At 49.1% G+C, this 11,535-nt stretch overlaps 1 protein-coding gene across 2 annotated transcripts in view; it reads left to right on the plus strand.

The window, feature by feature from the left end:
* PRDM16 (PR/SET domain 16) overlaps positions 1-11,535 on the plus strand; it is a 291,370-nt gene that overhangs the window by 234,565 nt on the left and 45,270 nt on the right. For both annotated transcript variants that reach the window (XM_017744088.1, XM_017744089.1), the window contains exon 4: positions 5,926-6,060. In XM_017744088.1, coding sequence (XP_017599577.1) covers positions 5,926-6,060 — 135 coding nt within the window. The remainder of the gene's footprint in view (positions 1-5,925; positions 6,061-11,535) is intronic.

Raw genomic sequence — 11,535 nt, forward strand, 5'->3', positions numbered from 1 at the left:
CAGCAGTGCCACCAGGCTTGGCGCTGTCACCAAACTCAGCTGTGTCACTGGGCTCAGCATTCTCTGCCAGGCCTCCCCGATCCCGCTGGCCCCGTGCAATCCAGCTGGGTTTCCTCACATTCGTGGTTCTCCCGGCCCTGGCTCAGTTTGGAAGAAGCAGAAACGTGCTTGTTTGATAGGAGGAGAACCAGAAAGATTTGTTTTCCTCCCCTCTGAGCATTCCCAGTGTTGGGATATGCTGGGGTTCTGTCCAGAGCTGGTGGAAACCCGAAGGTTTCCAGAGGGGATGGGACAGGAATGGTGAGGAGACTCCTGAGGACAGGAGCCTGCTCAGAGAGCCAGGGAGATGAACTGAGCTCTGTGATCCTGCAGCCATTTCCCAGCCCTTAGAACTTGAGCCTTGACCCCCTGCACTGCCCAGGTCCCTGGGGTCACGCTGAGGATGAGGGTGTGACCATCTCACGCAGGGTGGTGGTGGGAGCTCTGCAGCCTCTTCTCTCTTTATCTGGTGGGTTTGGGGCTGGGAGCTCCTTCCAGGACCTTCCATTCGGACAAGAAGCTGACTGTACATCACTCAAAGTAGCTCTCCCTGAGCACACTCTGAGCTTTTCCTGTGGCCCTGAGCAGACAACTTGGGTTTGGCTCAGCTGCTCTTCCCAGCGCTTTCCAGAGCTATGACCTGTTTTTGTCTGACACGTTTCTCATTAACTCTTTGTCAAGTCACCAGGAAGCCTGCTTAATTGCAGGCAGAGTGCTGAATTTATGAGTTCATCTAGGCTGCGTGTCTACACATTGACAGAGGTGTTTCTCTGGATGAAGTCTTTTTCTCTTCATTTCATGGCAAGAATGGACTTTCTGTTTCAGTTACTTCTGAAAGTCATAAATTGCAGCAGTCCCTCCCTCCCCTTTATTTAAAAGAAACACAACAAAACTTCATGGCAACAGTTTATTGCTCTAAATCAGCTCGTGGGTCATTAAAGCAAAAAAAGGGGGGGAAAAAAAAGGCAAAAATCTCTGACTCCTGCCAAATAAAATGCACACATCAGCCAAGCTGTCAGAGGCAGATCCTGCGACCATGGGATGAGAAAGTTTATTACACTCTGGGCTTCTGGGGAGGGATGTTATAGCAACAGGACGCTGGGTCAGTGATGGCAAACTCCTGGTTGCTCCGTTTCTCCATGCACACTAGGAATCCATTAAGCCAACTGACGACAGATCCGCAGGCATTCCAGCCCCCCGGCACACCTCGGCCGGGGCCAAACCTTGGACGCTGCCCATTAAAACGTGAAAGAAACAACCCAACAGAGAGCCCACAAATTAGAGGGGCAGGAAACCTCAAATGATGTGCAAAAAAAATTGTAAACGTTCGAGAGGATTTTTCCATAACTTCTGCCCCATAACTCAGCATTTCTGATGTTCATAAATTACGGAGCGGAGCCTCTGCGAGATCAAGGAGCTTTTTGGATCCAAAGCCCGAGCTCTGCTCGGCAGACGGCAGATGAAGCTGCAAAGTGAGCCCTGGAACATGACAACAATTTCCTTTTGGCTGGCTGGGGATGGGTCTGAACCGCAGCCACAGCCGGAGCTCTGGCTCTGCATCCCAAATCCGTGTCTCAGTCAAAGCCCTGTAATCCCAGGGAACATGAAGGTGCATTTGTTTGGAGGGGATAGATTGGAGAGGAGGAGGATGGGGGACTTCAGAGCAAGGAGAGTTCTGTGAACGACCTGTGAGAGTCAGGGAAGGGCTCCACGAGACGAAATCATGGCACTGTTACTGGCAGGGAAGGGAAGGGGATTTGGGAATTCTTAGATGAGCTGTTGGATTTGAAGACAAAAGTGCTGGGAGGTGCCGTGGGTTAATAAATAAAGACTGAACTCACCATCTGCAGCAGAGGGAGAGAAGATGAACTGAAGTTTTGGCGTGTTCAGTGATGAAAAGAAAAGCAGGGAGAAATCCGTGATGGGGTGGGAGGGATGAAAGGGAAGAGTGGCCAGAGGAAGTGCTCCCACAATAATTAACTTTCTGAGCATGTCCGCAGGCTGCAGGCCAGAGGAAAGTCTGCTTTTCCAGCACATCTCCAGAGCAGGGGCTGTCCCAGACTGCCGGGGTTTAACTTGGGGACAGAATAAAAAGGACAAAACGTGTTCCCGCAGGGAGCCCAGCTCCGTGGGGCAGGGATGCTGTGCCTCAGAGCCAAAGGGATCAAGGAGGTGAAGTGCATTCCCCAAACCTGCCTGCAACAGCAGCCCGTGATGGTCACAGACTTGCAAAACCAGCACCAATTACTAATTATAAATTGATTTTATTTTGTTTTCTCCTCTCCCATATCTTCCCACCTTTTTTTTCACCTCTCCTTTCCCTCTGACAACTTCTTTTAAGCCAAATTACCCTCGGGAGAGACTTCTCCACTGATACAGAGCCAGCCTGAGCACAGAGCACAGTCAGAAATTCCAAGTCAGGTCCAGCAAGTCAGAGTCCTGCTAATAATTACACATCATTTTCTGTTGGGTTTTGTCTTTCTGTGGCATCTCTGGGGGGTTTTTTTGCTGTTGGTGCTAAATATCTGCTGTCAGCCTTTACCTGCCTGGGAAAACAGGGATGGATGGTTTTATGGTTAAAGTTGCTGCTGAATCCTGGCTAGGGAGGGACTTTGTTCTGGTTTTAACTGTGAATAAACAGATTTAATAGAGCTGGAGATGCCTGCTGTGGTGAGAGCATCCCCAGGTGGGTGGCTGTGGGGAGCTGAGCCTTCCAGGAGTGGGGTGAATCCCTCTGTGCTTCCATCTGGGATCTTTAATTTGCCCGTAGCCAATACTTTTTGCACCCATTTTCCTTCTCTACCTGTCCTAGAGCACAGGTTATCTCCTGGCTCTTCCAAAGAACACAGAAAACCCAGTGCTGTGTGAGCATCCCAGGAGTGTTTTCAAAGTGAAAATGGTTTTTTGGGTTGTTTTTTTCTTTTTTTTTTTTTGGTCACTGATAAAGACTCGTAAACAGCTGGTTTGCAGAATTTCGCCAGAGGAAATTTCTGATTTCCTTCTGGTCTGAACTGGAAGAAGATGTGGTAAAAGGTTTCAGTTTGTTTTTCCAGAGCTTTCTCAGGTTGGGGGGTGAAAGAGAGACTTAAAATATTATTCTGTGTGTGAACGTTGGACAGAAGAGCGAGCAGATACTGCAGATAGCGCTGGGTGATTGCTGCTGTGTTCCTCGGTGCTTTTGAGCTGTGAAATAACTTTGATAGAGACCATCAGCGAAGAGTGCGAGCGTGTGAACCTGGTCTTTAATTAGAGGTGTTGGCCACAGAGGGCTGAGCTGGCCCAGGAGCTCCCCTGGCTCTGGAACTGGTCCTGCAGCACCCTGAGACCAGCTGATCACCCTGCTTATTGCATTTTCAAAGGGTCCTGCTCGATGGCAGCAGAGGGATGAGGGAGGGCTGGGTGCAGGGACCCCATTGCTGGGCTTTGGGCCCTGGGGGCGCATTCTGTTTGTGGAGGGCAGTGAGTGTGGGTGAGAACAGCAGCTCAGCTTCTCAGGCTCTCATAGCACCTCTCTTTCTCTCGTTTTGATCTGTCAGATTTCACACCCCCAGCTTGGGTTTTAATGCCCACGCAGATAAAACCACAGAGTTTCAGGTGATTTCGAGCTACGGCAGAACCTCCTCCTGAGGCAGAGCTGGCGAGCAGGACCCTGCAAAATGAATTTGAGCTGAATTCTGGGCTTTCCCCCAGCTCTCTGCCCAGGGCAGGGGGTTGGAACGAAATGGTCCTTAAGGTCCCTTCCATCCTAGGCCATTCAGTGTCTCTAAGTGTCCTCCCAAGCAATCCTAGAAGATGAAAGAGAACATCTGTAAGATACAGCTGTTAATTCAAAATCTTATCTGTGTGTCCTGGATTTGCCGTCTTGTGTTCCCAGGGCCACTGAACGTCACCAATTGCTGCTGTAGGAATTAATGGCACTGGGAGGTTTGTGCTCCTCAAGCCACTACAAGCTGTGCCCAAACTCTTCAGAGGCTTCAGACCAGCTGAGCATCAATGATTCATCTCATTTGGTTTTCCAAACAGTTTCCCTGGGAGCTGCAGTCACTTGGTGTCTGGGTGTGTCCCCACTCAAGGGGCTGGCTTGGCTGGGCTACTCAATTTGGGGTCAGTAAGGCTGAGAGAAGCACTTTAATCTCACCAGCTTTAGGCAGCCTCGGTGTTCCCAGAGCTCCCTGAGATAAATCAGAAGTTATTGATACTTTAGCTTGATTCAACTCAGCACTGCTTCAGCCACGTTAAGAACAGGTTTTTATTGTTGGGTTTTTTTTTCCTCAGAAGTCCAAACAACACAGATTTGTCTTCCTGTGCCATCAATGCCCCACCTCAGACCTTTGGTGCTGCCAGGAGGTGACCAAGGGTGTCTAGAAAGTGCCAGGGTCTAGTTAGGGATGAGAGAATGACCCTGAGTGTTCCCAGGCAGGGGATGAAGAAACTGAGCACAGCCAGGCTGTTTCTCCTTCCAGTTCTGTCCCAAACACGTTCTGGGAGAAAATGCAGCATTTCAGTGACTCCCAGCACCACATTCTGAATAGGAAGAAAGAAGCCCAGTACGAAAGGTGGGATTTTCCCTCATCCCTTTGTCAGACAAGGAGCTGCAGAAGGAAGGGTTGGTGGTGGGGATGAGACCAGGAAATATCTGCTGGGACCAGTGCAGGGCGCTGGGAGCTTCTCTGGTGGTGCTGGCAGGTCCTGGTCCTCACAGGAGTTCAGAGCCGGGAGCCAGAGTCTGAACTGGACCTGTCCCCTGAGGTTTCTCAGCTCAGCCTTAGGCTCAACTTGTTGCTGTCATTGCTGGGCTTTAATTTTTCCTCTCCTTTGTTTTCCCACCTTTTTCTTTTTTCTGTGTCTTGAAATAGATGGGAAAGTATTATCACGTCCCACGAGATTCTGAGAGAATTAATTGCTGGTAAAAGCATGTTAAGAGCTTTTGATGACTGAAGTAATTTGCACTGACACAGGGGCTGGTCGGGATAGAGGGAAATCTGAATCTAAGGAAAAAAAGGAGTTTCTGGTGCAGGGAGGCCCACTTAGGAGCAGAGCAGAGCCTTGCTATGCTGGGACTCAAAGGGCTTTTCCTTGGTTTTGGCATGTCCTGTGGCATTTTTTAAATGTGCTTTTTTGAGTGAATTACAAACTGGGTCATCCCAAAGGTTGTTCTGGAATGCTGAGCATCTCCTCTCGTTCCTTCACCAAACTCTTAAGAGAGGAAAAGTCTCTTCCTGGCAAACCAGCAACTTTCTTTGGACTGCCACCCCTTAATTAACCCTTTTTCCCCCTCACACCTGGACTTTTAAGTATCTGAGGGGTTTTATTTTGAAGGATTCCTCTTTTGCACAGCAGCCAAGTCGTATCTCACCTTCAGCCACACAGACGTGGCCGCTGTGTTTCCCAGGCTGTACTCAGATAAATGAAAGTAGTGCACTTGGTAGAGAGTTCTTTAAAACAGAACCTCACAGCTCTGTGGAGAGTGACCTGGCTTGAAAGCTCGTTGGAAGGTTTGTAGTTAAAAACAATCCTGCAGGAAAGGATGAAAAGATGATGTGAAGATGGAGCAGTAGAGGACGTTGTCATTAAAATCAGTGCAGTTTGGAGGAGTTCCCTGCTTTGATTACTTGAGCTGTGTTTTCCAGAATAGTCCTGAACCTTTTGCTCATGGATCACTCTCTGTGTCTTTGGAGGTTCTGCCAGCCAGGACCTTCAGATAACAGCTGAGAGCCGACGTTATTCTTGTCATAGGTCTTTTTATTAACTATAGAAATCACCCACCTTTCTCTTTTCTCTTTCATGTTTGGAGTTCAGCCCTGCAAACCTTTTTTCCTCCCTTTCTCCCCTCCATGGCTGCCATCTGGCCCCAGCTGACCCCTCTCCTGTCCCATTCTCCCGCAGATTCCCGATGCCCTGGGCACTGAGAAGTTCTGTGGCGACGGCGGCCAGAGCGGGGCCGGGAACTGGCTGAAGTACATCCGAGTGTCGTGCTCCTGCGACGAGCAGAACCTGGCAGTGTGCCACATCAACGAGCAGGTAACCGCCCTGCAGGGCTGCCGGGCTCCCCTCGCACCCCAACACGGCCGGGGGGGCTTGGGCAGGGGCTGCTGGGCAGTGGCAGCATCCAGGGGAGGGGTGGATCAGCCCTGGGATGGGCTCAGACTTCCAGATTTATGGTGCTGTCCTTGACTCAGGATGCAGTTCCTGATTGGTGATCCAGTCCCTGATTGGTGATCCAGTCCCTGACCCAAGATCCAGTCCCTGACTGGTGATCCAGTCCCTGACTCAAGATCCTGTCCCAAACTCAGGATCCAGTTCCTGACTCAGGATCCTGTCCCTGACTTGTGATCCAGTCCCTGAATCAGGATCCAGTCCCTGACTCAGGAACCAGTCCCTGACTCAGGATCCTGTCCCTGATTTGGGATCCTGTCCCTGACTGGTGATCCTGTCCCTGATTCGATCCCCAGGACCGGCTTTGATGAGCCCAGACCAACTGGTGATCCAGTCCCTGATTCAGGATCCTGTCCCTGACTCAGGATCCTGTCCCTGATTTGGGATCCTGTCCCTGACTGGTGATCCTGTCCCTGATTCGGGATCCAGTCCCTGACTGGTGATCCTGTCCCTGATTTGTGATCCAGTCCCTGACTCAGGATCCAGTCCCTGACTCAAGATCCAGTCCCAAACTCAGGATCCAGTCCCTGACTGATGATCCAGTCCCTGATTCCTCTGGTGGTGGAGAAAATCATGTGAAACCCATCTTATGGCACCAAACCCCACTGGGACAGCTGGAAACCAGCCCTGGAAATGGGAAGCATGGAAATTGCAGGCAGAGAGGGTGGGGAGGGCGATCCCGGGGTGGAAATTCAGTTGTTGTCTGCTTTTAAGAGTGAGAATGGGAGAGGGTTTGGGGTCTGCTGAGGAGAAAGTTGAAACCTGCCAGGCAGGTTAGAGCAGCGCTGGTAAAGCAGTCCCTGCGAGGGGGTTTATATGGAATTAATAGGATTTTGATGATGTTTGCAAAGTTCGTCAAGGCTTAAACCCAAAACCAGATTGAAAATGAGCAATTCACACTGTGATCTTCGCAAACCTCCAATTGAGTACAACCCAAATAGATGTTACTGTTCAGACCGACCTTAAATGAGAAATATTGTCTTGCTCAGCAGACAGGAGGCAGATTTGGGGCTGTGAAGGGCTTTTTAGGGTGTTTCCAGCTGCTCTGGGCTTTCCTCAAACTCAGTGTATTCGTAATTCCCAAGTGGCCAAGGTGCCTTTTGGATACAAACCCCAGCAATGCAAGAGCATTTGAGCTCTCGGAGACTCAACATAAAATTTCTAGGCTGAAGATTGAAATTTTTCATCGTGGTCCTTGGAAAACTGTCCTTGGAAACAGCAGACTGCCAAACCCCACAGCAAGAGTGGCACACAATGGTAAAGGCACTGCAGTTAGACAAGTTGCAGGCTACAAAATGTCTTCAGACTTTATTCCTTCTGGGTTGGCTGGTGTCACTGGGAGTTGTGTGCCAATAAAAGAGGGATGTTGCGCGTTCTTCCTGAGCCTGAGCAGCTGAAGCTGAGCTGGGCTCTCACATCTGGGTGTTTTCCTGGCCAGGGCCGCCCTGGTCTTTAAAAATCAATCCCCTCATTTTCCCGCTGGGATAAATTTAGAAAACTGAATTTGTGTTGACTTCCAGCTTTGTTTGCTGTGCACTGAGCCCCACAGGCTGCTCGTTTTAGGGGAGATTCTTCTGAGGGAACCCTGCAGGTCAGAGGGGAGGGATCCAAGCAGGGAGAGCTCCAAAGGGAGAGGTCCCCAAAGGGAGAGGTCTCAGGAGACATCCCAAACCCTTCCCAGAGTGAATCCCAAAGCCATTTCCAGAGTGATTAAGCAGTACTGGTTCCTACCTCCTGCTGTCTCCTGGCACTGCTAGGTTTAACTTCATTTATTTCACCAGAGGCCTCATTTTTCCCTACCCCAAAGCAGGAGGAAAGTTTGATCTTTGCCCTTCAGGCAGAAGGAAAAGGTTTGGGGTTGCTCATAAGCACCCACAGAAAAGAAAATCTTGTGCAATAAATGATTGCCCTCTAAATAACCAAGCAGCACGGTGGAGATAAGGGCCAGGACAAAATTTTCATCAAAATAATTTTCTTTTCAGGAAAAAAATGACCATTTTTAACATGGGGAGATGGTGCTTTGAGTGTATGTGTCCCCTTCTGTTCTTCTTTAATCCAGGAGCAGTCCCAGGAATGCACTGTGAATTTTCCTGGATTTTTAGTGAGGAAATTGGCAGCAAAATCTGCACCACTCCGTGATTTTTTCCCCCCACCCCTTAACAGATTGTAATGTATATAAAATGAGTTTATTTCTCTGTTTAGAAGGTTAATTGAGACATTTCATTCACTGCTTTTCAAATATGAAGCCAATTTTCATATGTAGAATAAGATTAGCCAGTTTTCTTTATATTTATTCGTGCTGGAGAGGTATTTGAAAAGAAGATCCTTGATTGTTAGAGATAATTGTGGTTCTGAAGGAGGACTGGAAAAAAATGTGGATAAATGATATCTTTTACTAAAAGGGAAATGGTTTCTTTTTTCCTGTTGCTACTCCTGCCTTAAAAAGGAAAATACTTGAGGATTTCAGGAGTCTGAAATACTAAACAGAATCTATGTAATAACATATTTATAATATATAATAATTACATTAATGGCCATGGGCAATTCTATTAATGGCCATTAATATAATTATTATGTATTAATAATAATCAGGGTGACAGCTGCTGCTTTTAGTTGGGGTGCAGGTGTTGGGTGGGGGGAAAAAAAGGAGTAACAGGAGATAGAAAAAATCAGGCCTCTGCTTAATCAGCCAGTGTGAGGTGTGTGTGCAATGCAGAATTTTGGGTGTATTTTACACAGCTTCGGTAACTGCGGTCAGGATTCACACAGAGCCTTAAAAAGAGGAAATCAGAAGCAATGTGACTGAGTGGAAACAAAGGGGAGGCAATTCCAAAGGAGGAAAACACGGGAACAAAAGCAAAACGTGCAGCCCTGTCCTGGCTGGACATTCCCCAGGCTGAACTTTTCCGTGCCCAGAGCTGGACACACGGACAGCTCTGAGGGAGCAGGAGGGACAAATCCTCACTGGGCTGCCCCTGGAGTGAATTATTGGTGAGATAAGGACACCAAGAACCTTTTTTTCAGGCTGGTTTTGGGTTTTTGAGCTCGTCTGCTGCAGCTGATGTGTTTGAGGGTGGGTTTTTGATCTTTAGGTGAACACAGCAGCTGCTTTCTCCCCCTTTAATGCTCTTTTCCCCCTGAAGTACAAACGTGTGGGAGCTCAGATAAATCCCTGGAGCAGGGAAATGGGGCTGGTTCTTAGGAAGGGCCCTAATTAACGAGGTAATTCTGGGGTGGACTTTTCCCACTCACTGTGTTCCATCTCCATCCCTGGCCGTGACTCTGGGAATGGTTAAACCTCATCCCCAGGCTCTGTCTGCTCCAGAACTCTTTTCCTCAGTGGAAAGAGGAGGTGGTTCTGGGCTCTGAGTGAGAGCAGCCCCAGAGCGTGGTTGCTGTGGTTCTGCAGGGCCGATATTTCGGTGATTGCACCAAATTGTTCTGTTTTAGCAGCAAACGGAGACAGCCAGAGGCAGATTTCTGCTGCCACAAGTTCACATCAACAGTAGCTCCCTGCATCAACCCAGGCTGGAAAAGGATTCCTCTGGATGATTTCTACTTTCCTTTTTTTGTTTGTTTGTTTGTTTCTGTTGTTGGTTTGGGTTTTTTGTTTGTTTTTTGGGGTTTTTTAAACTTTCCTTTAATTTTTTCTTTCTTCAACACCCCATGCCCAGAATAATTCTGATAAAAATCAAGACAAGGAGTGTTCTCAGTACTACCAAACCCTACTGTTAACTATTTAGTGGAAAACAAAGCTGGTAATTTGGAGAGCTGCCCATGCTGTGGTGGCAAACACGAACTGATCAAGTGTGCAACTTCTCTGTAAACAAACAGAATTGATTTGTGAATGTAAATCTTTTGTTGCATTTGTAAATCTGAGCTTTTTCAGTGCACGGCAAATAAAAAAAAAAAAGGCTTTGATGAGCCCAGACCATCAGTAGCACGGCTGAGAGGTGAAGTTAATTATTATAATGAAATGTTTGATGAAACTAATGTGACTCCAGCAGAATCCAATTTTTCCCTGATCATTAAAGGAGCCTGTCCTATATTTCTGGAGGGATGTTTTTAAATACAAGGAGCTGCTTTGTTCTGAGAACAACCAGGAGAGGAAAAGGAGTTAAAGGGTGAGACTGGGGCAGTGTCAGCCCTTGGCAGGGGAATTCTGAGGGATTTTTCCCCTGTAAAATTTGTGACTCTGAACTTGATGGACCTTTTAGACCATGGCTGATGTTTTAGACAGGTTTGGGTTGCCAGCTGCAAGAGAAATGTCTGTTAATAGCAATTCTATTTATTTTATTTTATTTTCGCTTGGCCCATCCCAAGCTCTGTTTTTCCAAGTCAGCCCCGAGCTCTGGGCTCACTCCTGGGCTTCCTTTAGGGGTTTTTTTCAGGCACTTTTCCCATTAACTTCAGTGCGGTTTGGTCCTGGGAAAAGCTTTTTTTGTAGAACAAGCAGGGAGGAGCACTGAAGTGCAAATGAGAAAGATAACGAGAGAAAGGAGCATTTCAGACGGCTTTTTATTTTGCAGTGGAACCCCCAGGAATGACCTCCCCAGGCTGGGCGGAGCAGGGGTCTCTCAGAATTGTTCTCACCTGTGCACAGGTGTCCCGTGTCAGCCTCGTGCTGCTCAGGGCTTCCAGCTGAGGGGTTTGGAGCTGTGCAGGTCCAGGGAGATGCCCAGATCCTGCCCACGGCACCAGGTCCCTTTTGTGGACTCTCAGCTGGGTGCAGGATGAGGACAGGTGTGTCTGCACTGGGAGAACCGTTTGCAGTGGAAAACGGGGGTGGAATCACACCAAGGATTCCGGCAGGAGCAGGGACGGGTTTCTGGGCAGTTTGGGGTATTTTGCCAATGGCCAGCAATCGGATTTCATTTCCCATCCCAAGCCTTTGTGTTTGCGACCGTCCCTGCTTTGAAACTCTCAGTGAGAGATGCCCGGGCAGTGCCGGGTGCCGGTGCTCAGGCACCGACTTTTGGGTGAGTTCTCAGGGAGGCTGTGGGGAGGTGGCGGCTGTGCTGGGGCGGGGAGGGAGGGACGGAGGGAGGCAGCCGGGGACAGCAAACAGCCCGTGAGGACCGGGACGCACCGGAGCTCCCGAAAAGGGCTGAGCCGGGTGCTGAGGAAGGGATGTACCGGAGCTCCCGGTAAGGGCTGTACCGGCTGCTCCGTGAGGGCTGTACCCTGGTGAGAGCTGTGTGTCCCAGCACTCGGTTAGGGCTGTACCGGAGCTCCCGGTAAGGGCTGTACCCCGGTACGGGCCGTGTCACATCACGCGGGGACCGCGACACCCCGTTCATGGGGGCGGCTGTGACTCCGTCTGCCCCGGCCTTGGAGCTG

Source organism: Corvus brachyrhynchos, unplaced genomic scaffold, assembly GCF_000691975.1.
Source record: "Corvus brachyrhynchos isolate BGI_N302 unplaced genomic scaffold, ASM69197v1 scaffold68, whole genome shotgun sequence".
Classification (NCBI taxonomy): domain Eukaryota; kingdom Metazoa; phylum Chordata; class Aves; order Passeriformes; family Corvidae; genus Corvus; species Corvus brachyrhynchos.